Source organism: Salmo salar, chromosome ssa16 (assembly GCF_905237065.1).
Source record: "Salmo salar chromosome ssa16, Ssal_v3.1, whole genome shotgun sequence".
Classification (NCBI taxonomy): domain Eukaryota; kingdom Metazoa; phylum Chordata; class Actinopteri; order Salmoniformes; family Salmonidae; genus Salmo; species Salmo salar.
Window position 1 is genome coordinate 62,302,824 of NC_059457.1, and position 27,902 is coordinate 62,330,725.

General features: G+C 44.9%; 1 protein-coding gene across 1 annotated transcript in view; it reads left to right on the forward strand.

Moving 5' to 3' along the window:
* Nucleotides 1–2,523: 2,523 nt before the first annotated feature.
* The window catches only part of LOC106574337 (A disintegrin and metalloproteinase with thrombospondin motifs 5), a 33,997-nt gene continuing 8,618 nt past the window's right edge, over nt 2,524–27,902 (forward strand). Inside the window, exons 1-4 of the mRNA XM_014150196.2 lie at nt 2,524–3,991; nt 17,774–17,906; nt 18,575–18,742; nt 19,141–19,424. Of these exons, the coding sequence (XP_014005671.1) occupies nt 2,897–3,991; nt 17,774–17,906; nt 18,575–18,742; nt 19,141–19,424 (1,680 nt within the window). The 5' untranslated portion in view covers nt 2,524–2,896. The remainder of the gene's footprint in view (nt 3,992–17,773; nt 17,907–18,574; nt 18,743–19,140; nt 19,425–27,902) is intronic.

Sequence of the window (27,902 nt, forward strand, 5' to 3'; positions counted from 1 at the left end):
CTGTTCACCCATGACTGCATAGCCAAGCACGCCTCCAACTCAATCATCAAGTTTGCAGACACAACAGTAGTAGACTTGATTACCAACAACAACGAGACTGCCTACAGGGAGGACGTGAAGGCTCGGAGTGTGGTGCCAGGAAAATAACCTCTCAATCAACATCAACAAAACAAAGGAGATGATCATGGACTTCAGGAAACAGCAGAGGGAGCACCCTCCTATCCACATCGATGGGACAGTAGTGGAGAAGGTGGAAAGTTTTATGTTCCTCGGCGTACACATCATGGACAAACTGAAATGGTCCACCCACACAGACAGTGTGGTGAAGAAGGCGCAACAGCCCCTCTTCAACCTCAGGAGGCTGAAGAAATGTGGCTTGTCACCTAAAACCCGCACACACTTTTACAGATGCACAATTGAGAGCATCCTGTCGGGCTGTATCACCACCTGGTATGGCAAATGCACTGCCCACAACCGCAGGGCTCTCCAGAGGGTGGTGTGGTCTGCATAACGCATCACCAGGGGCAAACTACCTGCCCTCCAGGACACCTATAGCACCCGATGTCACAGGAAGGCCAAAAAGATCATCAAGGGCAGCAATCACCCAAGCCACTGCCTGTTCACCCCACCATCATCCAGAAGGCGAGGTCAGTACAGGTGCATCAAAGCTTGGACCGAGAGAATGAAAAACAGCTCCTATCTCAAGTCCATCAGACTGTTAAATAGCCATCACTAGCACAGAGAGGCTGCTGCCTATATACACAGACTTGAAATCATTGGCCACTTTAATAAATGGAACACTAGTCACTTTATTAATATTACTTCAATAATGTTTATATATCTTGCATTACTCATCTCATATGTATATACTGTATTCTATACTAGTCTACAATATCATTGTCTACGCCGCTCTGACATTGCTCATCCATATATTTATGTATTCTTAATTACATTCCTTTACTTAGAATTGTGTGTATAGGGTATATGTTGTTAAATTGTTAGATATTACTTGTTAGATATTGATGCACTGTCGGAACTAGAAGCACAAGCATTTCGCTACACCCAAAATAACATCTGCTAAACACGTGTATGTAACCAATAAGATTTTATTTGATTTTGACTCTGATTCTTAACACAGGTGCTCCACAAGAGTGCATCCTCAGTCCCCTCTTGTACTCCTTGTGTTCCCATGACTGCGTGGCCTTACACAGTTCCCACTCCATTATCAAGTTCGCTGACGACACGAGAGTAGTAGGTCTGATTACCAGCAACCACACGAGAGTAGTAGGCCTGATTGCCAACAACGAGACGGCTTACAGGGAGGAGGTAGGCACTCTGATGGCGTGGTGCCAGGTAAATCACCTCTCCCTCAACATCAGTAAAACAAAGGAACTGATTGTGAACGTGAGGAACCAGGCTGGGCACGCCCCCATCCTCATGAATGGGGCTGCCTTGGAGGCGGTCAAAAACGTCAAGTTCCTCAGCGTACACATCTCAGAGGAGCGGAAATGGTCAAACCACCTGGACACCTTGGTGAAGAAAACACAACAGCGACTCTTCAACTTCAGGATGTTGAAGAAATTCCTCCCGCACACAAAGAGAAAGATGAGTTCTCAGCATTGTGAATATAGGACAGGACATACACACACACACACACACTTTTTCAGACAGTTGAACTGTGAGAACTTCTATTCTGAAAATGCCATAAATTATCCATCTCTACAGTTGTATAATTCTGACTTCAGACACTCTACAGCCCACTGTTACAATTGCTCCTTCAATTATTAAAAGAGACACACTTAGGAAGTTTAAAAATAACAGATAAGTGTTTAATACACCCATTCAAATGCTGAGATAAAGAGTGCTATTTTCTATATGGCCTACTATAACAAGAGCAGAAGCTTATGAGTTGTGGTGGTGGCTGGTGTTGTTGTTATAGTTGACATTGTGTGGCTGGTAGTAGTGATGATGAAATGAGCTCCAATAGACCCACACATCACCAGAGTGAATGCCCCTGCCCCTGCTCCCATCGCACAATAGCCGTTATTCTGTACAGTGAGTAGGCTAAACCCGCGGGCGACTGGGGTAGCTGGAGCGTTGTTTTATAGCGCTGGTTTTCCATAGCAGTACATAGAGTGACTGTAAATGACATAGCACTCCATGTGACTGTAAATGACGGCACGTTTTTTTATATCGCCTTCCAAAACACGAGTGTATTTTTTTATATCTCACAAAGGAAGAAGATTTTGAGGGATGACCTCTTTGACGGATGACCCCCTTGCGCGCGCTCATATCTACACTACACACACACGCTCGCGCGCTTAAAAACGCACACAGATAGACTGCCACGCTCTTGCTGTCCCCACTAGTGGGAATGCTGAAGATATGGGTGACATTATTGAAAAATGCTTTGTTATAGTGCTCCTTTACTCTTGTGTTTGCGTCTCGGCGCCGGGGATAGGACCAAAAAATGGAGTTGAGTGGGACGGCAGACTTGGAAGCCTCCAGCACTTGACTTTGCTTTGATTTCGGCAGACACGAGAACGCAGCAGAGAGAGAGAAGAGGGGGGTAGAGTGGCGAGTGAGTGCAAAGGGGCAGGACTTTTTTTCTCTCCTCTATTAAGAGGAAACTTTTGTGTTTTGTTCTCCAAGTTCAGCTCGGTCCTCAAGCCCTGTTCTCCGCTGCTCCTTTCTTACATCTCCGCGGCGTCTTTTCTTCCATTCCCTCCGATGCCTTCATTTTTCAGAGTTTTTACACTTTTCATGGGAATTCTGGATATCGAGACCATGCGCATTCAAACGGGACCTGTTCTGAAAATTGTTTGTTCTTCGTTTCCATTACTGTTTTAGTTGGAATATAAATGTTTCGCCGTGCACTGCTTGTTTTGGGGTAAAGATGACCCGTGTATTTTGTGCTTTTGCTGGAGTCATGTTGGTGTTTCGGATTCTTTTGCTGTGCATCGTGGAGTTGCATACGGGCTGCGATGCGGTGCTCGCCGCCGGTCTCTCCACGTTCAGGGCTTTCGCTCCACCTGCAAAAGAGGGTGTTGTGCGGACCGTCGATCGGATTTACCATGGAGGTGGGAAGGTTGGTTACCTACTCTACATGGACGGGAGAAGGTTTCAGTTAGATATGGAGAGGGATGAGTCAATTCTGTCACATCACTTCAGTCCGAAATATGTGATGGCCCTGATGGGAGCGGGAGAAAGCGCCGCGCCTCTGCACCGGGAGTGTGTGTACCGGGGAACCGTGGACTCCAACCCCAAGTCCCTGGCGGTTTTCAGCCTCTGTGGTGGGGGTCTAGAGGGCTTTTTCGCTTTGAAACACGCACGCTACACAATCACACCCCTCATCCGAGCCATGGGACACGATAGCGACGTGCGTTCGCTGGATGACAAGGATGCAGAGAGCGCTCTCCACTACTTCACGCAGGAGAGTTTCAGCTTCGAAGCCATGCCTGTGAGCGAGAGCTGTGGGACCAAGGAAGGGCGTGGGCGCATGGATGCATCGAGGAAACACCGGCGTAAGGGCAGAGAGAACGGGAAACGCGACCCGCACGGTGTCACCCTGGACAGGGGCAAGGAGCGAAGCAGAGTGCACGGCAGAAGATGGTGGAAGCAATTCTCCAAACCTGCCTCTCCGCCCTCATTGGGAAGTCGGCGCAAGAGGTCAGTTTCGCGCGCCAGGCACGTGGAGCTTCTGCTGGTCGCTGACGAGTCCATGTCCAAGAAGTACGGCAAGGACCTGCACCACTACCTGCTCACGCTGGCCTCCATCGCTTCCAAGTTGTACGGCCATGCCAGCATCGAGAACCCCATCCGTCTGTCCGTTGTGAAGGTGACCATGGTCACGGAGAAGGAGAAGGGGTTGGAGGTGTCCAAGAACGCTGCCGCCACGCTCAAGAGCTTCTGCAAGTGGCAGAACCAGCAAAACCCACTGGACGACGACAACCAGCACCACCACGACGCCGCCATCCTCTTCACCAGGCAGGTAAACAAACAAACAACCCCACAGAGTTCGACTCCCCCCCCCCCACCCCCCTCTCTCTATCTCTCTCTCTCTATTTTTCTCTGTCTGTCTTGCACATCCTCCCTCCTCTGTGTGGGCTCTTGCGCATGTCTTATAACAACCCTAAAAAAGAGCGTTTCCTCCGCTTGTGTTTTTATGGGCAGTCTCCTCTGTCTCAGACTCTCCCAGTCCCCTGACAAACAATGTCTCGAGCCCGTGTGATCTCACGCACCCGCTGCGCACGCACATTCTTCCAGGGTTGAAGGGATGTACTTGAAGTCAGCTGAAGGTTAGAGTTCAGAATGTTTCTCTCACCCAGAAACTGCAGTCAAACCTCAGCCCTATGGTTTTTTAACTTCCAGTTTTCCTTTTTCCCCCTCCTACATTTTTTTTCTGAGCAGAGCTGGGACTGTCAAAAACTCAAACACATATATCAAATCAAATTTTATTAGTCAAAGGTGTAGACCTTACAGTTAAATGCTTACTTACAAGCCCCTAACCAACAATGCAGTTTACAAAATATGAATAAGAAATCAAATAAGTAGTTTTAAAGAGCAGCAGTAAAATAACAATAGCGGGACTAAACTCAGCAAAAAAATAAACATCCTCTCACTGTCAACTGTGTTTATTTTTAGCAAACTTAACATGTTATGTTCATACAAATATTTACACAAGACTCAACAACTGAGACATAAACTGAACAAGTTCCACAGACATGTGACTAACAGAAATGGAATAATGTGTCCCTGAACAAAGGGGGTCAAAATCGAATTTAACAGTTAGTATCTGGTGTGGCCACCAGCTGCATTAAGTACTGCAGTGCATCTCCTCCTCATGGACTGCACAAGATTTGCCAGTTCTTGCTGTGAGATGTTACTCCACTCTTCCACCAAGGCACCTGCAAGTTCCCTTACATTTCTGGGGGGAATGGCCCCGCCCTCACCCTCCGATCCAACAGGTCCCAGACGTGGTCAATGGGATTGAGATCCGGGCTCTAGGCTGGCCATGGCAGAACACTGGCATTCCTGTCCTGCAGGAAATCACGCACAGAACGAGCAGTATGGCTGGAGGGTCATTTCAGGATGAGCCTGCAGGAAGGTTACCACATGAGGGAGGAGGATGTCTTCCCTGTAATGCACAGCGTTGAGATTGCCTGCAATGACAACAAGATCAGTCCGGTGATGCTGTGACACACCGCCCCAGACCATGACGGACCCTCCACCTCCAAATCGATCCTGCTCCAGAGTACAGGCCTCGGTGTAACGCCCAATCCTTCGACAATGAACGCGAATCCAACCATCACCCCTGGTGAGACAAAACCGCAACTCGTCAGTGAAGAGCACTTTTTGCCAGTCCTGTCTGGTCCAGGGATGGTGGGTTTGTGCCCATAGGCAACGTTGTTGCCGGTGATGTCTGGTGAGGACCTGCCTTACAACAGGCCTACAAGCCCTCAGTCCAGCCTCTCTCAGCCTATTGCGGACAGTCTGAACACTGATGGAGGGATTGTGCGTTCCTGGTGTAACTCAGGCAGTTGTTGTTGCCATCCTGTACCTGTCCCGCAGGTGTGATCCTGTGCAGGTGTTGTTACACGTGGTTTTCCACTTCGAGGACGATCAGCTGTCCGTCCTGTCTCCCTGTAGCACTTTCTTAGGCGTCTCACTGTACGGACATTGCAATTTCTTGCCCTGGCCACATCTGCAGTCCTCATGCCTCCTTGCAGCATGCCTAAGGCATGTTCACGCAGTTGAGCAGGGACCCTGGGCATCTTTCTGTTGGTGTTTTTCAGAGAGTAGAAAAGCCTCTTTAGTGTCCTAAGTTTTCATAACTGTGACCTTAATTGCCTACCGTCTGTAAGCTGTTAGTGTCTTAACGACCGTTCCGCAGGTGCATGTTCATTAATTGTTTATGTTTCATTGAACAAGCATGGAAAACAGTGTTTAAACCCTTTACAATAAAGATCTCTGAAGTTATTTGGATTTTTACGAATTATCTTTGAAAGACAGGGTCAATGGGGCTTCCTGATTTGATTTTTGATTGTAAAATGATGGTCCGATTTGTCAAATGGAGGGCGAGGGAGAGCGAGGGAGAGATCTCTGTGTGTGGAGTAAAGGTGGTCTTGAGTTTTTTTTACCGCTGCTTGCACATTTATCATGCTGATAGAAGTTTGGTAAAACAGATTTAAGTTTCCCTGCATTAAGTCCCCGGCCACTAGGAGTGCCGCCTCTGGATGAGCATTTTCCTGTTTGCTTATAGCAGAATACAGCTCATTGAGTGCGGTCTTAGTGCCAACATCGGTCTGTGGTGGTATGTAGACAGCTACGAAAATACAGATGAAAACTCTCAAGGTAGATAAGTGTGTTCTACATCTTATCATGAGATACTCTACCTCAGGCGAGCAAAACCTTGAGACTTCCTTAGATATCATGCACCAGCTGTTGTTTACATATATGCATAGTCCGCCACCCCTTGTCTTACCAGACGCCGCTGTTCTATCCTGCCGATACAGCGTATAACCAGCCAGCTGTATGTTGATAATGTCGTCATTCAGCCACGACTCCGTGAAGCATAAGATATTACAGTTTTTATTGTCCTGTTGGTAGTTTAATCTTCCTCGTAGGTCAGCGATTCTATTTTCCAATGATTGCACATTAGCTAGTAGAACTGAAGGCAGGGGGGGTTTATTTGATCGCCTACGAATTCTCAGATGGCAGCCCAACCTCCGTCCTCTTTTTCTCCGTCGTCTCTTCACGCAAATGACGGGGATTTGGGCCTGTTCCCGGGAAAACAGTATGTCATTCAAGTCGGGCACGTCGGACTCGTTAACCCCTGGTCGGGCTCCATCCAGTGAAAAATCCTATCGCCATTAGCATAACGAAATGTAATATATATATTTTTTCAAATATAGGACTATGTTATATCGTTTTATAGATACACCTCTCCTGAATCGAACCACGTTGTCCGATTTCAAAAAGGCTTTACAGCAAAAGCAAAACATTAGATTATGTTAGAGGAGTATATTGTAAAAGTAGCCACATAGCCATTTTCCGACCAACCACATGCATCACAAATAACCAAAAAACAGCTAAATGCAGCACTAACCTTTGACAATCTTCATCAGATGACACCCCTAGGACATCATGTTACACAATACATGCATTCTTTTGTTCGATAAAGTTCATATTTATATATAAAAACAGCATTTTACATCGGCGCGTAACGTTGACTAACTATTTTCCCTCAAATACATCCGGTGAAACAGCGCTACAATTTACTAAATTACTATTCGAAAACATTTTTAAAATGTAATATTGTCATTCTAAGATTTATAGATGAATATCTCTTGAAAGCACCTGTAATGCCAGATTTAAAAATAGGCTACCGTTACAGGTCAGCGCCATCTTGGAACAATCGCATATCAAATCTAGTCTTGAAAACTATTGTCATTAATCCCTTACCTTTGATTATCTTCCTCAGAAAGCACTTCCAGGAATCCCAGGTCCACAACAAATGTATTTTCGTTCGAAAAAGTTAATCCTTTACGTCCCAATAGTTTGTTCTTGTTAGCGCGTTCTGAAGGCTGCTCCAAAACTTCCGTCGGCTGCGGGACTACTCTTTCAATAAAATGCATTTTTTTTTAATTTAGGTGCGTTTAAACATGTCAAACGTTGTATAACATAAATCTTTAGGGCCTTTTTCAACCAGAGCTCCAATAAGATTCAAGGGGGACGATTGCATTGTGTTTCAAAACGTTTCAAAAGGGGAGGGTAGCCAGGGGCGCCTGCGTCATAATGGTGATGGCCCTCTCCGTGTGACCACGTTCCACTGCGTCTCATTCATTCAGTTTTCACAGTAGAAGGCTCAAATCACTTTGTAAAGACTGGGGACATCTAGTGGAAGCAATAGGAAGTGCTCAATGAACCATTGCTCACTGTGTGATTTACAGGCAAACTGATGAAGTTGAGTCCGCAATTCAGAATTCCACTTCCTGTTACGATCGGTCTCTGGGTTTTGACTGCCATATGAGTTCTGTTATACTCACAGACACCATTCAAACAGTTTTAGAAACTTTAGGGTGTTTTCTATCCACAAGTATTAATTATATGCATATCCTAGCTTCTGAGTTTGAGTAGGAGGCCGTTTAAAATGGGCACGAATTTTTTTTCAAAAATCGCTGTAGCACCCCCTATCCTAGGCGAACGACAAGAGGTTAAAGGAAAAAAAAAGCTTCTGCCAGTTTGTGGTGAGTAATCGCTGTTCTGATGTCCAGAAGTTATTTCTGGTCATAAGAGACGGTAGCAGCAACATTATGTACTAAATAAGTAAAAAATTAAGTTCGGCATGGCCGATTTCAAGTTTTTATAACAATCGGTAATCTGCCTTTTTGGACGTCGATTATGACCGATTACAGGATGACCACCTGTTACGCGAGAGCAGCATCAAAAGGACCTTGTGGCTGCAAGGAGCCAAGCTAAGTTGCTATCTAGCATTAAACTTATAAAAAACAATCAATCTTCACATAATCACTAGTTAACTACACATGGTTGATGATATTACTAGGTTAACTAGCTTGTCCTGCGTTGCATATAATCAAAGCGGTGCCTGTTAATTTATCATCGAATCACAGCCTACTTCAACTTCACCAAACGGATGATGATTTAACAAAAGCACATTCGCGAAAAAAAGCACAATTGTTGCACAAATGGTCCTATCCATAAACATCAATGCCTTTCTTAAAATCAATACACCGAAGTATATATTTTTTTAACCTGCATATTTAGTTAAAATAAATGCATGTTAGCAGGAAATGTTAACTAGGGAAATTCTTTTGCATTCAGTGCAAGCAGAGTCAGCGTTTATGCAGTAGTTTGGGCCTCCTGGCTCGTTGCGAACTGTGTGAAGATTTCTTCACAAAGACCGTAATTAATTTGCCAGAATTTTACATAGTTATGACATAACATTGAAGGTTGTGCAATGTAACAGCAATATTTAGACTCTGTATTTCACTGAAAGAATAAACGTTTTGTTTTCGAAATGATAGTTTCCATATATGACCACATTAATGACTAAAGGCTCATATTTCTTTGTTTATTATAATTAAATCTATTATTTCATATTTGATAGAGCAGTCTGACTGAGCGATGGTAGGCAGCAGCAGACTCGTAAGCATTCATTCAAACAGCACTTTACTGCGTTTGCCAGCAGCTCTTAGCAATGCTTGAAGCACAGCGCTGTTTATAACTTCAAGCCTATCAACTCCCGAGATTAGCCTGGCAATACTAAAGTGCCTATAAGAACATCCAATAGTCAAAGGTATTTGAAATACAAATGGTATAGAGAGAAATAGTCGACTGGTCATAATTCCTATAATAACTTCAACCTAAAACTTCTTAACTGGGAATATTGAAGACGCATGTTAAAAGGAACCACCAGCTTTCATATGTAAACATGTTCTGAGCAAGGAACTTAAACGCATCTTGCACTTTTACTATCTTCTCCAACACAGTTTTTGCATTATTTAAACCAAATTGAACATGTTTCGTTTTTTATTTGAGACTAAATTGATTTTATTTATGTATTATATTAAGTTAAAATAAGCGTTCATTGTTCATTCAGTATTGTTGTAATTGTCATTATTACAAATTAATTTAAAGAAAATTGGCAGATTAATCGGTATCGGCTTTTTTCGGTCCTCCAATAATCGGTATTGGTATCGGTGTTGAAAAATCATAATCGGTCAACCTCTAATTATGATGGTAATTGCGCTCACTGTTGCCCCTAGTGGCCGGTTGTGAAGGCATTTCCGGACGTCCTCAGGACAAGGACAAACCTCCAATTTCTAAGTCAATCTTGAGCGGTCTGCCTGCGTTTATAGCACACACATCTCAAACCCACTAAGCTCTCTGCATTTTTCAGCCCTCTGGTGTGGTTTCTTGGTCTGTCGGCTGTGGTTGAGGTGTCAGGATTGTGGTGCATGTAACTAAGTCATGCAAGGTCTTGTTGTGCTGGAGACGGCAGCTAATACCAGGGAATACCGAGGTAACTTTTTTTGGCACCGGCGCCCAGGTGGATGCTGTTGGCAGCGCCACGTGAGCATACCTGGGCTTGGCAAGTTGGCGGAGCACGGTGTGCCAACTATTACCACCACCTCCTACATGGGCATGGACTTTCCACCCACTTGGCAGTGGTTTCCCTCTGTGTCACCGGCAGGGGGTAGGGTGGCATGGTTGGTACAGTGGTTGGAACAACGGGCACTGAGATACCTGGCGCTGGCACTACCCAGGGGCAAGTGACAGGTCATAACAACAGTAACAACTCCATAGAATAACAACATTATAACACCTGCAAGGTGTTTGGAGTGGACCATGACTTATCAAAAGGTCAAAGGTCAGTGAATCCCCTCAGCCAATAGGATTTGAACTCTGATTCCATGATTGGCTGTAGTGTTAGATCATTGTATCTTTAAAACACAACCCTTCCATTCAGTTGTCTCTCATTGCTGTAGCTTGTCATCAAAGAAGTAAGTGTCGTAGCTTGGGTGAGTCACGCTCATTCAATAGAAGTCAAATCCATCATCAGACTGCATTCTCGCAGTCAGAGACAAGACCCATCCATTCTTTGGAGATGTAGAGGGGGGGAGTTTATTGGAACATGAGGTTATTCATGCATGGGTCCAATTACTCCGGTCCCAACACCCCCATGTCCTGAGTGAGCTGACCCGTGTGCCTGTGTCACCGGGCTCTGTGCATGCCGCACCAGGACAGAACAAGAGACACATTGAGGGGACTGTAATTTGTATGTGTGTGCATTTGTGGGATTGCGCGTGTGGGCATGCGCGTGTGTATGTGCGTGCCTGTGTGTGATTATTAGAGGTTACGTCACATTGTGACCTGACGCATGACTGCTCTCGCCAGGGACCGGGACATTAAACAAAGCCTTACTGTGAGGAGAAGAGCTCTCTACTGACAGAACATAGAGCAGGGATCATCGACTAGATTCAGCCACAGGCCTATTTTTTTTTCTTGAGCGGATGATCAGGGGGCCGGGACATAATTATAAATAATTTTTAGACTGCAATTTAACCGCAAGAAGCCCAAACAAATATTTGACTAAAACATAATTATTTCAAGCATTGCTTACATTTGTATATGATCACATATATCTCTCTATTATGTGTGAGAATACTTTGAAACAGATTTCCAAAATTAAAATCACTTGGAGTTGATTTGTTGGTGTTTTTACGGTCTATGTCCAACAATAACAAAAGTAATAAAAAAAAACACTTTAGTTTTTTGCTCAGAAAACTTGGGGGGCCAAATAAAATTGGGCCGCCAGTTAAGGAACCCTGACATAGAGAGAGACAAAGAGCCCAGAAATAATCCACTTGAAATAACCAAGAAAACATAATTAATTACATGAATATGCAGCATGGAAATATTCACCATAAATATTACATCCTCAATCAAATCAATCAATCAAATGTATTTATAACGCTCTTTTTACCTCAGCCTATGTCACAAAGTACTGTACAGAAACCCAGCCTAAAACCCCAAACAGCAAGCAATACAGACCTAGAAAGGCCAGAACCTAGGAAGAAACCTAGAGAGGAACCAGGCTCTGAGGGGTGGCCAGTCCTCTTCTGGCTGTGCCAGGTGGAGATTATAACAGAACATGGCCAAGATGTTCAAACGTTCATAGATGACCAGCAGGGTCAGATAATAATAATCACAGTGGTTGTAGAGGGTGCAACAGGTCAGCACCTCAGGAGTAAATGTCAGTTGTCTTTTCATAGCCTAACAGTGATTCATAACTAGGTCAATATCACCTTCTCTCATTACACTGTACTGTATGTCAATTGAGATGATCATGTTTATTGTAGTCTCTTTGATTGTTCCCTCGTGCACTAGGACATACGTGTTTAAGGTTTCCTTGTTGCCAGAGAGAGGTAGAGAGAGAAAGATAGTGGGGGCTAGAGTGATAGAGAGAGGATGCAGAGAAAGAGAGAAGAAGCGAGAGTGTGTGTGGACTCTGAGAAAGAGACGGGGAGAGAGAGAGGGACAGAGGGAGAACTCTGAGAATGAGAGGGTGTGTATGCAGAGAGCAAAGAAAGCATAGAAATGTTAGGCTACATCTCCTTTTTGTTGAAGGTTACGTATCTGTTGAAGGTTACGTATCTGTTGACGGTTAAGGGCACGTATTCGCGAAACGTCCCAAAGTAGGACTACTGATCTAGGATCAGATCCTCCCTCTTATTCATAATGAGAACTTCAATTATTGTTGTTTCCATGTTAAAGTACAGTACCCTGCAGATGTCCCTGTTAGTTTCACCAGACAGACAGACATTGCACCCCAGTGATGCACAGGCCGATGGCTTTGCTCAAACCAATAACACCTAGGCCATTGTCACTTTATGCACAAAACACACAATCACCTTATGCAGGTGCCGGTTCTGTGATGCAGAGTAGCCTATCACACACTCTTACTAGGCAGCTATGGCATATAACAAGATGTTCCTGACCAATCACGTGGACCGAGTGATAGGTCGAAAGTTGAATGGCAGAGTTTATATAGGCATGAAATATAGGACCTGTGAAATACCCCAGTCTTATAACGAACATAGGAGATATAGGCCGACCTATAGGAGGAGAGGACCGGGAAACTCACACACCTTAAACACATGCGCACATGTTCACACACACACACACACACACACACACACACACACACACACACACACACACACGCACACACACGCACACACACACACACACACACACACACACACACACACACACTTGAAGCAGACACACACTGTACACACAATCTAAAAGCACACACACACACACACACACTATAAGCAGAAACACTGTACGCCGACACACACTCGCACATACACACTCAAAACAAATTTGAGCGAGGAGGAGAAGAGACAGGCGAGCACATAGGACACACTCTGTTCAAGTCAAATAATACACTTGCGTACATACTCAATTCTCCACGGCTCATATGATAGAGTGTGTGCATGTGCAATGGAGTTGGAATGATAGAGTATGGACATATGGATGTTTTGGAAGGGGGTCTGTCGCTATCTGATTTGTTTAGTAGACAAAACAATGCCATGAAGTTAAATGATCAACTGGCAGTTAAGGTCTGGGAGGATATTCACAAAGCATCTCAGAGTAGAACCGCTGCTCTAGGATTTTTCCTTTTTATATCCTACCTCTGGAAGACAATCACAGTCTCTCTGATAGTATCCTTCATATTCAACCATATCAGCCTATCATGTTATTGGACGAAGGTGTCATAGGCGTCGTAAGGATTGGACCAAGGCGCAGTGGGTAAAGTGCTCATCTTCTTAATTTATTTAAAGTAACGTGAACACTTAAACAAAATAAACAAAACGACGAAACAGTTCCGTAAGGCACACAGGCTATACAGAAAATAACCACCCACAAAACACAAGTGAAAACAAACCCAACTAAATATGGCCTCCAATTAGAGACAACGACAACCAGCTGCCTCTAATTGGAGGTCATTGCCAAAAACCCAACATAGAAATAGAAAACTAGATATACACATAGAAATAGAAAATATAGAACATAAACCAAAAACACCGAAACACACAAAACAAACACCCCCTGCCACGCTCTGACCAAACTACAATGACAAACAACTCCTTTTACTGGTCAGGACATGACAGTACCCCCCCCAAAGGTGCAGACCCCGAAGCACCTCAAAAACAAAAACCCCCACAAAAACAATCCCAAACTTAAAGGGAGGGAAGGGAGGGTGGCCACTGTCAACAGTCCCTGTGCTACACCCCCCCTTCCCAATCCTCCCACTACGGAGGTGGCTCTGGCTCTGGGCGTAACTCCCGTTCAGAAGACCCTAGGCTGGGTAGCATCGCCGGAGGCTCGGGGCTGAGGAGCGTCGCCGGAGGCTCGGGGCTGAGGAGCGTCGCCGGAGGCTGCAGACTGGAGAGCATCGGCGGAGGCTGCAGACTGGAGAGCATCGGCGGAGGCTGCAGACTGGAGAGCGTCGCCGGAGGTTGCAGACTGGAGAGCGTCGCTGGAGGCCGAGTGCTCACAGCAGGCACTGGCTGTACCGGGTTATGGGGGCGCACTGGAGGATTAGTGTGGGGGCCAGGAACAGGACGTACTAATGACAGAGTGCTCACAGCAGGCACTGGCTGTACCGGGTTATGGAGGCACACTGGAGGGTGAGTGGCGCGGAGCAGGAACAGGACGTACTGGACTGGGCAGGCGCACTGGAAGCCTGGTGCGTGGGGCTGGCTTTGGAGGCGCCAGACTAGTAACACACCTCAGGGCTAGTGCGCAGAGCAGGAATAGGACGTACTGGACTGGGCAGGCGCACTAGAGGCCTGATGCGTGGGGCTGGCTTTGGAGGCGCCAGACTAGTAACACGCACCTCAGGGCTAGTGCGGGGAGCATGACCAGGGTAAACTGGCCCGAGGAGATGCACTGGTGGCCAGATGCCCTGCGCCGGCGCACTTCTCCCTGGCTGCCGGCCAACTCTCGCCCGGCAACGCTGTGGAGCCCTTATTGACCGCACCGGACTGTGCGTGCGTATGGGCGACACAGTGCGTATCTCCGCATAACAAGGTGCTTGCTTGATCCGTCGCTCCCCATAATAAGCACGGGGACTTGGCTCAGGTCTCCATCCTGACTCTGCAAAACTCCCCGTGTGCCCCCCCTAAAAAACTTTTTGGGGATGCCTCTCGGCCTCATGTAGCTCCCTTAATTCCCTCTCCCAGAAACGTCGTTCTGCCCTTGCTGCCTCCACTTCTTCCTATGGACGGCGATTCAATCCCTTCTGGATCTCCTCCCATGTCCAGGATCCCTTGCAGTCCAATATTTGCTCCCATGTCCATTCTTGCTGCTCCTTCTTCTGCTGCTTGGTCCTCTTTTGGTGGGTGGTTCTGTCGTAGGCGTCGTAAGGATTGGACCAAGGCGCAGCGGGTAAAGTGCTCATCTTCTTAATTTATTTAAAGTAACGTGAACACTTAAACAAAATAAACAAAACGACGAAACAGTTCCGTAAGGCACACAGGCTATACAGAAAATAACCACCCACAAAACACAAGTGAAAACAAACCCAACTAAATATGGCCTCCAATTAGAGACAACGACAACCAGCTGCCTCTAATTGGAGGTCATTGCCAAAAACCCAACATAGAAATAGAAAACTAGATATACACATAGAAATAGAAAATATAGAACATAAACCAAAAACACCGAAACACACAAAACAAACACCCCCTGCCATGCCCTGACCAAACTACAATGACAAATAACCCCTTTTACTGGTCAGTACGTGACAGAAGGTAGCCGCTTAGATGTGTGTCATAGGTCACTGGGCCAGGAGTTTTGTCAGGGCCTGACCAGGAAAAGCTTTGAAGGGGCGGGCTCTAGCCTAGTACAATTGCCATTTAATAGGCTAATGTCACTCTCACCGATGATTGGCAGGCCATTCACTTCACGGTTAGTTGACGATTACATTGCTGACACTGATTTTTGAGTGACAAGTTGTTGTGGTATTTGTGTGTGTGTGTGCATGCGCGCTAACGCCACCAACTGACTGTGTGTGTGTGTTGGTGTGTGTGTGTTTTTCGAACGAAGCTAGGGTGTGTTCCCCAGTTGACCCGAGACTCACACACCACACACACACACACACACACACACACACACACACACACACACACACACACGGGTCAACCGGGGAACACACCCTAGCTTCGTTCGAAAAACACAGTTCCACTCTGAGTAAAGGAGAGTGTCAATCACAGACACACACACACACACACACTGTCAGTTGGTGGTGTTAGCGCGCATGCACACACACACACACACACACACACACACACACACACACACACACACACACACACATGTACACATACACGTACACATGTACATGCAAACACAAACACACCCTAACTCTCTTTCTCACACACACCCTCAGCCTTCTTATATGATTGTCTACTGACCTAAATACCTTACCACTGGTGCTGAGGTTGTTTTTCTCAATGTTTCCATAACTGCCCATTCCCTCCATTCTTTCCTCCTCTCTTTTCATTTCCTCCATCCTCCCATCCCTTTCCCCAGGTGTCTGATTCCATAACTTTATTTCTCTTGCTCTCTCTTTCTCACCCTCCCTCTTTCGTTCTCTCGTTCACCCTCTCATATGTCTGTGAAAGCCCCTTAGGATAAAAAGGAAAATACCAAGCTGGAAGAGAGGGAGGGAGAGGAGAAGAAAAGAGAGACAGAGTGAAAGTGAGAAAGACACAGAGGGAACATGAGAGAGACAGGGACAGAGTGTAAGGGGGAGTGGTAGGCAGAGCGAGTTGGGGACAACAAGTTCAAGTGAACAAAAGAGAGTGAAAACCAACACATCTATGGTGAACATGTTGGTTTCTACAATGTCCCTCCCGATTGGCTAGTTCATCTGATAGTGACAACAAGGAGTTCAAAACATGTCATGTCTATTCTCTCCATCTACACACACATCAGCGGGCAAAATCTGAACAATGACCAACACAACGCATTTAGTGAAATGGAATTGGACTGGACTGTATTTGACTTAGTTTTTATTTCTTCTTTAGTAAGTAGAAGGCTTTCTCTTTTAAGAGTTTCTGTCTAAAGCAAGAGTGTGTCCGAAATGGCACCCTATTCACTACATAGTGCATTACTTTTGTCCAGAGCCCTAAGATGTTCACTATATAGGGTAAATGGGATACCACACTGGGGCTACGGCCGAAATGGCACTAATGGCCCTATGGACCCTGGTCAAAAGTAGTGCACTATGTAGGGAATTGGATGCCATTTCGGACACAGCCGGAGTTTGTGTCTAGAGTAAGTGTATGAGGCGTTCCACCCTGTTGGTCATGTGTTGGAGAGCCCAGAACAGAACATAGACGGGTTTGTTCCTGAAGTGTTCCATCTGTGACAAGTAAATACACACCCCAGAGTCTCTCACAAATGGCACAGCGAGCCTGTCAACACCTCTTAACAAGGGTTTCATCCTGTCCCCAGGATGTGTGTGGGAGGGGGGCCTGGGGTGGTGGGGGGAGTGGAGTGTGTGTGTGTGCCCTTATCTCATTCATACATGACACATGCACTTTTACAGTTAATAATGTACACACTGTATATATACTGTGAGAGTGTGTGTGTTTATGTGTGTGCATGCCTATGTGTGTCTGTGTGTGCATGCATACTTGTGTCTCCATGTGTGTGTCCGTGTGCGTGCATGTGTGTATGTATTTCGGAGAACGAGACAGTCGATAGCATAGGGACACAGTGTTTGATTGACTGATTGATTCCTCTACACAGCAGAGTAGCTTCAAGCCCTCTGGGCTTCATCTGTATCGATCTGTGTGGGAGCTGGAACACTGGTCAATACACAGTTCCCTATGAGTGACTGAGTGACTGAGTGAATATAGTGAACTCAATAGCATCAACAATTATGGGTCAAATAAGGTCTATTGACATATAATCTTCTTTCATTTCTCATCTGTAATCTATCCGGCTTGTCCTTGCATTGTCTGTGTTTTGGTGTGAGTGTGTGAGTCCTGCAGTATATATGTGTGCCCTAACTTTACACTAACTTAAAATCAACATTTAACATGATACATACATTCAATCTCAGGTGATGGACAAAGTAAAGCAATATGTAAAGCAATGTGCAGGCATGTATTTTTATGTAATATCACCCTTTCCACCAACCCATTTGCTTGTGCCCCCTGTATAGGACCTGTGTGGGCACCACTCGTGTGACACACTGGGCATGGCCGACGTTGGCACCATCTGCTCACCAGAGAGGAGCTGTGCCGTCATAGAGGACGACGGACTCCATGCCGCCTTCACCGTGGCACACGAGATAGGTGGGCACCGCTCACACACCTGCATACAAACATACACACACACACTCAATTACCTGCCAATACATACATTCACACTCACATTCCCACACATTTTTTTATGTACGCAAGCACATGCAAACACACATCCAAACTCTATTGCTATCACTGTCACCAGGGGTCTCTTCATAGTCCCCAAATCCAGAACAGACTCTGGAAAACACACAGTACTACATAGACCCATGATTACATGGAACTCTATTCCACATCAAGTAACTCAAGCGAGCGGTACAATCTGATGAAAAAAACAGATGCAATTACAGGTTATGGAATGAAGCGGACTGTGAAGAGACACAAACACAGGCACACACACGCATTCGCAGACACACGCTAACACACGTACTTTGTAATGTTGCAATATTGTTGTATTGCGGTATTATACATTTTGTATTGTCGATATGTAATGGTAGAGTAGTGGTGTAATAATGTGTTGTATGTTGTACTGTTTTTTATTTATTTTTGCCTTAATCTTGTTTGGACTCCAGGAAGAGTAAATACATTAATCTTAATAAATACAAATACAATTACACACTTTCAAGAACACAATGCTCACTGTGTAACAAACACCCACCAAAAAGAATTTGAATTTCTGTCTGCCTGCCTGCCTGTCCGTCTCTGTCTGTGAACCAAAGGTCACTTGCTGGGCCTGTCCCACGACGACTCCAAGTTCTGCGAAGAGCGTTTCGGAGCCAGCGCGGACAAGCGTCTCATGTCATCCATCCTGACCTCCATCGACGCCTCCAAACCCTGGAGCCGCTGCACCTCAGCTACCATCACTGACTTCTTTGACGATGGCAATGGTAAGACATGAAGAGGGAGATGAGTGAAGGAGAGCAGGGAAGAATGGCAGGATAGGATAGAGGGGGGATGAGAAGAGGAGAGAGGAGAGGAGAGAATGAAATCCAGAAGTATTTTGGCACTCCAGGCCTAGAGTTGACTAGCCATGAACTAACAGTAAGGGAGGTAACCAAGCCTTTATTGTAAATATCAGGAGAATACCTCAATGACTTACTTGGTTAAACAATGAGGGTTGGGCTCACCTACTGTACATAGTTAATGTGCTGTTGTCTTTGCCAAATTGAATCCAATGTCCCTTCACACCTATCGAGTGACAGAATAGAATGATTGGAGCTTTGACAAACCAGACACACAAACAGCCTTTGGCATTGGACACCATGTCCACCTCTCTCCTCTACAGCCGAGTGTCTCCTGGACCCTCCTCGCCAGCCCATGCTCGGCTCAGAGGAGCTGCCCGGCCAGAGCTACGACGCCGTGCGCCAGTGCCGCCTGGCATTTGGGCCTGAGTACACGGTCTGCCCGGGCATGGACGTGTGCGCCCGCCTGTGGTGTGCAGTGATACGCCAGGGCCAGATGGTGTGCCTTACCAAGAAGCTGCCCGCCGTGGAGGGCACGCCGTGTGGCAAGGGCCGCATCTGCCTCCAGGGCAAGTGCGTGGACAAGACCCGCAAGAGACACTACTCGGTAAGGACAGGGTGGAGGGAGAGAGGGAGGGAGGGGAGGAGAGGGAATGGGAAGCAACAACGCAATAGGCTGACAGCATAGACAGAGTCGAAGATAGTGAAAGAGCGGAGTACTACTTTATTATGATGTATTATTCTCTAGAGAGGGAAGGAGGGAGGAAGGAAAGGAGGGGATGGGAAGGAGAGGAAGAGTGCTGAGAGAGGGAACGGGAAGCAACAATGCAAAAATTATAAATAAAATGTATTGTCACAAACACCAGATAGGTGCAGTGAAATGTGTTGTTTTACAGGATCAGCTATAGTAGTATGGCACCCCTGGAGCACATTAGTGTTAAGTACCTTGCTCAAGGGCACATCAACATATTTTCACCTTGTCGGCTCGGGTATTCAAACCAGCGACCTTTCGATTACTCACCCAACGCTATAACCGCTAGGCTACCTCCTGCCCAATAGGGTGACAACATCTCAAATTATACTACTTGGTGAGAGGAATGAAGGTGGGAGAGAGGGAGGAGTGTAGGGAGAGTGGTAGTAGAGGGGGGCGGGTGGACTGTGGAGTAGGGTGAGTAGGGTGAGAGTGCCAACAATCACATTGAGAGACATTATAAAACAAGGAGAGGAGGAATGAGGGAGGGAGTATAGAGAGAGGGAGAGAGAGAATGAGAGGCAGGGATGGAGTTAGGGGAAAGTGTGGACAAGAGCCACAGGAAATATACACTGAGTGTACAAAACATTAAGGACACCTGCTCTTTCAATGACATCGGTTGACCAGGTGAAAGCTATGATCCCTTATGTATGTCACTTGTTAAATCCACTTCAATCAGTGTAGATGAAGGGGGGGAGACAGGTTAAAGAAGGATTTTTAAGCCTTGAGACAGTTGAGATGTGGATTGTGTACATGTGTCATTCAGAGGGTGAATGGGCAAGACGAACGGGGTATGTTATGATGGGCCAGGTGTAGGGCTGTGGCGGTCATAAAATGTTGTCAGCCGGTGATTGTCAAGCAAATATTTAAATAAATTCCTCTTTAAGGAATACCTAGGATAGGATAAAGTAATCCTTCTAACCCCCCCCCCTTAAAAGATTTAGATGCACTATTGTAAAGTGGTTGTTCCACTGGATATCATAAGGTGAATGCACCATTTTGTAAGTCGCTCTGGATAAGAGCGTCTGCTAAATGACTTAAATGTAAATGTAATGTAAATGTAAATAACTGCCAGTCTTACGGTAATTGACCCTATTTACCATAAACAGATTTATCATCTCCTAGCTTCCACGCATAGCCTACAAGCCACTGATGCAGACCTTTGGAACATCTACATTTTAAGTCTAATAAATCCATAGGCTACACCATCACAGTAAATCCATTATTTATTTTAGACAGGTCTAAGGAAACATGATTTGAAGAAAATGTAGTCTATTTCCGAAGAACAGAATAGCATACTCTGAGTTGTCCTTATGTTAGGTCCTGATGTGGCTATGCCATATGGCTGTGGGCTACACTAGTTCATTTAGTAGACAAGATTTGCTTAGAATTCCATGGCAGTATTTTATATTATTTTATAGTATGAAGAATAGAATTGAAAATAACTGAATATAGTAGAAAGGATATTCTGCAGCTAGTCTGTGTTGAGCGGGTAACAAACACAGTACTCCTATATGCTTAATTTAGAGATATTTATGTAACTTTAGTTGTGATATAAATGTTGGGCTATATGTTTTGATTTTTAATACATTCTAAGGCTTCATGATGTGACTCTAATGATGATTTGAAAAAAGTTACATGAAAGGCATGAGCGCTGCTTTGTTTTTTAGAGCAGGCTGTACACACTTCATCAGTCTCTCATTCACAATTTGACAAGCACATGATAGTGCCTCGAATTTCCCAGCTCCATCCCTTTTGTGTGGCTGTAATGCCCCCTAAAAAAGTCCATGCCAGTGGCCATTGTGCCCTTGGGCTGAATATAATCATTATAATTCCCTTCTCCCGGCAGCGTGACAAAGCACCTCTCACTCATAAGGCTCCCCGTCATGTGATTGGGTCTTTCTCACAGGCTAGAAGTGAAGACAGACAAATCGGGGATGCAACTGCACATGTCCTTATCCAATTCCGAGGTGCATATTGAAGATATTGGAAGAACTGTCCACATTTACTTTTCGTCAGCCAACAAGATGATTAGGCCTAACAAACAGCAAAAGCACTAGCCTACATCAATCTACTATCCCTCATAGTACAAAAGTTGACCTATTCTGAGCAAGAAATAAATATTCCAAACATAGTCTGGGACAATTGTGGGATCCCAAATTAATACAACCACTAGCATCAAAAAACCTGTTTAAGCAATGAGCCTGACACAACAGATTAGAACATTTAGCTTGAAATGTTGATAAACTATTAGGCTATTTCTTCACATTATAAGCTCGGCAATGTGCACACAGCAGTAGGAATGAATGTTAATAAACACAGTACGTGTAAGTATGAATGTTCCATTAGCTGGAAATCACCATTTTCAATAGTGACCACAAGTGAGATTATGCATGTAATGCTTTTATTATAAAGGTGCATTTTTATGGTGAAAAAGTTCTTCCCCAAACTTGAAACTCACGCTCTGAGTATGTATGCCAGTTAGGCTGTACACCCGTTGTAAAGCGGATTAATGTGCTTAATTTTAAGAAGTTATTTGGCCACTTTAATGTCTTGATACAAACCTTGTCAAAATATATCGGCCTATGGGCTAGCCTACATGAGGTGTGTAACTATGATTTAAAAAAGTATCCAAAAAAAGCAGCCACTGTTTCTTGTCTTAAGCTGGGCATCATTCACAAGTGATAATATATCATTCACAAGTGGTAGGCTAATATTGTCACCCATCAGACTATTCTTGATTTAATCTAGTCTTTACATGTACAAGGTGTTCTTAATGTTTTGTACACTCAGTGTAGCGGTAGAGGGAGGGTAGGAGAGAGTTGGAAAGAATTAGAAGGTTTCCGTAACATTTACTGCACATTGTAATTTATTTAGGCTTTACTGTCACAGACTCTCAATTCATCTAATTCCATTGAATTTGATTTGGAACAAGATTACCAGAGGAGTGACTGGGTGTATTTTTGGCAGGTCGGAGAAGGAGGGAAAGAATGTTTCTTTTGTATGTGGGCATGCCTGTGTGTTTACTATGTCTCCCTCCTCTCAGACTGTTCTCTTAGCAGGCTGTTTCTATAGAGTCTTTTCAACTTCTGAGTCCCTGAGTTTTCAGTCAGTCTTATGACAAGCAGCACAGAACTCACTACACTTTAATCGTCACCACCATTTTGGTTGGCTTTATGTTGAAACATTACGTTCAAAAAATGTTTCTTCTATTAGAGTTACGGTGTGAGTGTCACTTAATTTTGAATTATTAAAAGAGACATCCCACCAGAATCACTGTCAACAGAATAAACAAAGCCTACTATATATGCTTTGGGCATTCATATTTTGACTTGAGGCTATTGACACTAATGATATGTCAGGCTATAGTCACCTAACTAGAATATAGTTCTAGACCAACTAGATATCTATATTCAGTGTTGGGGAGTAGTGAACTACATGTAGTGCAACTAGTAATTTAACTACATTTTACAGAAGCTTGTTTGTGTTTTCAGTTGTTAATTACTTTTTTGCCATGTAGTGGTGTAGCTAATTACTGGAAATATACACTACTTTGAAAAAAATATATGGTTGTTGGCAAGAATTCCCTTTCTTTTTCAGCAGCAGACCTGCCTAATTCTCACTTGAAACATTAGTTTTTGTGTTTAATAGGCAAAATTACACATTCTGTTAACGTCTGACTCGAGTGATCTGTTCTTGCAATTTCAGATTTAGTAACTTTAGTTAAGTAAACTATATTTTTCTTAAGGGTAGATTTAGTGTAGTTTAACTTCTTCCTGTTTGCAGTATTTGGTAGCTTGGTAAACTATATATTCAGAGTAGATTCCCAAACACTGTCTATATTGTATATCTAGACCAACTTGCTAGACATCTAACTAGAGTATACAGAAGATCTATCTAGACCAATGATCTATTTCAAAGTAATCACAAACAAAATGTTAAATGAAAATATACATGTTTATTTTGGATGGGAAGAGGAGAGGGGAGGTGATGGGATGGGAGGATAGGTGAGGAGACCATAGGAGAGGGCAGGAGGTTTCACACCTGCTGGAGGGGGGTCCCCCTAGGGGGCCTAAGGGTGAAGTGGAGGGGGGTACAACGACCCATTGAGAGCTGCAACAAAATAAAAACAGGACATAGGGGGGTTAGGTTAATCCTAGGATCAAAGGTGAGGGGTTACAGTACATTGTTAGTTTATTTATTATGTGTTGGGTTAGGGCTCTAAAATGTTCTACTCCTGACCTTAATGCTACATAGCCACTGTCCCTGTAGGATTTCAACTCTCTTTCATTCTCGACCATGCTACTCACCAGCCTCTGTCTCTCATTCACCAACGCCTCTCGCTCCTTCTTCCTCCTCTCCAACTCCTTCTTCATCCACTCCTTGTCTGCGATGTCCTTTTCTCTCTTCTCTATGTCTCCGTTCTTTATGTCCAGGATTTTGGCTTTATTTGCCAGAGTCATCCTCTCTCCATCTCTTCAACATTGACTCCTGTCCCAGTCTATTCATTTTCATCCTCTCTCTCTCCATCTACACTCCGTTTCTTTCCACCTCCTCTCTTTCCTTCCTCAGCCTCTCCTTCTGCATCTTCCTTGTCTTTCCCTCTGCCAACTCTTTCTCTTTCTCCAGCTGCGCTCTCAACCTCTCCACCTCCTCCACCTTCACCTTCACATCCTCTGCCCAGTTCTGAACATTCTCCTTTTCCTCCCTGACAGCCATCCTCTCTTCCATCAGCCACTTGCTTTTCAGAACAATCTGCCGCTTCTCTCTTTTCAGAATCTTCTCTGCTCTCCCTGCAGTCTTCTCCATCTTCTCCACCTGCATCTCCCTCTTCTCCACCTCCCTCCTTGCCACCTTGACCTCTTTTCTCTCTTCCACCACTTTCTTTCTCTCCTCTGCCACCTCCTTCCTCTCCTCCGCCACCTCCTTCCTTCTGCTCCGCCACCTCCTACCTCTGCTCCGCCACCTCCTTCCTCTCCTCCACCACCTCCTTCTTCTCCTCCACCACCTCCTTCCTCTCCTCTGCTACCTCCCTCCTTTCCACCATCACCTGCCCCTCCCTCTTCTCCACCTGCAGCTCCCTCTTCTCCACCTCCACCTCCACCTCCCTCTTCTCCACCTCCTTCCTCTCCACCCGCCACTCCCTCTTCTCCATTACCTCCTCCCTCCTATTAAACTCCTCCTCCATCCTCCTTAACTCCTTCTTCTTCTGGTTGGACTCTGACCTTTTCTTATGTTCATTTTACAGCCTATTTCAGTCCAACAGTCAGTCGCTGGTCATGATGACCCACTCAGACCTGGGTTCAAATACTATATGAAATCTTTCAAATACTTTGAGCGTTGCTCTATTCTGCTTGGAGTGCCAGATGGGGGGGGGTTTACTGTTTTGGAACTATTCTATGGGTCCATTGAGCCAGGAAAGCTCAATCGACGACAAGGTCCTGAACCCAGGTCTGAACCCACTACAACTAACAACCCATAGAATAAGAATAAATAGAACCCATATAATAAACCAATAGAATGAAGTGTAGTGTGATAGAATATAGAATTATAATTAATTATTGTAATTATATAGGTTGTTAGTTGTAGTGGGATAGAATTAGAATGAATAGAACCCATAGAATAAATCATTCTAGTTCTTTGGGTTGATAGTTGTAGTAAGACAGAATTCAGAATTAGAATGAATAGAACCTGTAGAATGAATCCTTCTTATTCTATCTAACTACTGAGCCTGAGTTTAAATCTGTGCTTGATTGAGCTTGCCTGGCGCATTGGAACCAATGGAATACTCCCAAAAGTGTGAACCCTGCCCATCTGGCACCTCAGACAGGCTTAAGCAATGCTCAAAGTATTACATATTTCCTTTGAAAATGTAGAATACTAGGCCTATTTGAACCCAGATCTACTAACAACATATCTTTCCATGATGAGGATCTTGTTACCATTAGTCTAATAATATCATGGATTATTTTTTACTAACAGTTTATAAACAGTCAAATACACAAAGTACATAAAATACATCAAGTAAAATACAGAAACTTGACACTCAATTTAGAGACTGCCAGCCTTCGTGACCTCCCCTTCATCGTCAAGACCAAAAACAATACAAAATATACTGCTCAAAAAAATAAAGGGAACACTTAAACAACACATCCTAGATCTGAATGAAAGAAATAATCTTATTAAATACTTTTTTCTTTACATTGTTGAATGTGCTGACAACAAAATCACACAAAAATAATCAATGGAAATCCAATTTATCAACCCATGGAGGTCTGGATTTGGAGTCACACTCAAAATTAAAGTGGAAAACCACACTACAGGCTGATCCAACTTTGATGTAATGTCCTTAAAACAAGTCAAAATGAGGCACAGTAGTGTGTGTGGCCTCCACGTGCCTGTATGACCTCCCTACAACGCCTGGGCATGCTCCTGATGAGGTGGCGGATGGTCTCCTGAGGGATCTCCTCCCAGACCTGGACTAAAGCATCCGCCAACTCCTGGACAGTCTGTGGTGCAACGTGGCGTTGGTGGATGGAGCGAGACATGATGTCCCAGATGTGCTCAATTGGATTCAGTTCTGGGGAATGGGCGGGCCAGTCCATAGCATCAATGCCTTCCTCTTGCAGGAACTGCTGACACACTCCAGCCACATGAGGTCTAGCATTGTCTTGCATTAGGAGGAACCCAGGGCCAACCGCACCAGCATATGGTCTCACAAGGGGTCTGAGGATCTCATCTCGGTACCTAATGGCAGTCAGGCTACCTCTGGCGAGCACATGGAGGGCTGTGCGGCCCCCCAAAGAAATGCCACCCCACACCATGACTGACCCACCGCCAAACCGGTCATGCTGGAGGATGTTGCAGGCAGCAGAACGTTCTCCACAGCATCTCCAGACTCTGTCACGTCTGTCACGTGCTCAGTGTGAACCTGCTTTCATCTGTGAAGAGCACAGGGCGCCAGTGGCGAATTTGCCAATCTTGGTGTTCTCTGGCAAATGCCAAACGTCCTGCACGGTGTTGGGCTGTAAGCACAACCCCCACCTGTGGACGTCGGCCCTCATACCACCCTCATGGAGTCTGTTTCTGACCGTTTGAGCAGACACATGCACATTTGTGGCCTGCTGGAGGTCATTTTGCAGGGCTCTGGCAGTGCTTCTCCTGCTCCTCCTTGCACAAAGGCGGAGGTAGCGGTCCCGCTGCTGGGTTGTTGCCCTCCTACAGCCTCCTCCACGTCTCCTGATGTACTGGCCTGTCTCCTGGTAGCGCCTCTATGCTCTGGACACTACGCTGACAGACACAGCAAACCTTCTTGCCACAGCTCGCATTGATGTGCCATCCTGGATGAGCTGCACTACCTGAGCCACTTGTGTGGGTTGTAGACTCCGTCTCATGCTACCACTAGAGTGAAAGCACCACCAGCATTCAAAAGTGACCAAAACATCAGCCAGGAAGCATAGGAACTGAGAAGTGGTCTGTGGTCCCCACCTGCAGAACCACTCCTTTATTGGGGGTGTCTTGCTAATTGCCTATAATTTCCACCTGTTGTCTATTCCATTTGCACAACAGCATGTGAAATGTATTGTCAATCAGTGTTGCTTTCTAAGTGGACAGTTTGATTTCACAGAAGTGTGATTGACTTGGAGTTACATTGTGTTGTTTAAGTGGTCCCTTTATTTTTTTGAGCAGTGTACTATACAAATATATACAAAAAAAGCAAGAAAATCAACAAAGTCAAAGCAACAAATAAAACAAATAATATGAGGAAATATATAATGTACAAAAAATAGAGTACAAGAAAATAGAAAGAGTAGGCTAAATAGTATGTTGAATATTTCGCAGGTGTTTGCAGCTAGTAGCAGATAGTGTTGGTACCAGTCCAAAAATAAATGGAATCCGATTTGTGCCTGGATGGCGTAACATTGGAATGTTTACACCATCCGTTTCCATGGTAAATGGTCATGTCATAGAGGTAAATCAGGATAGATGTATCTCTGGGATAAGAACAAACAAACAAAGAAGAATAGAGACAAATCGTAAAAAATCAAGACAGTTCAGATCAGCTTTCTCTCCCCCAATCCTAAGCTTAACCATTAGTTGGGAAAATGCTAAACTAACCCAAGATCAGCATCTAGGGGCAACTTCACCCTCAAGATGTTGTAGGCTAGCATGTGAGCTAGCATAGCACAATGCAACAGTCTGACTTTGCCTTGAAGTACTGGGTCGCCTACGAACATTACTTTCATTTCTATCATCATGCCGCCCCACAACCCTCTCAATGTATTCAACTTGCACAGACAATCACGTGCATGCAGATACACAAATGGATCACAC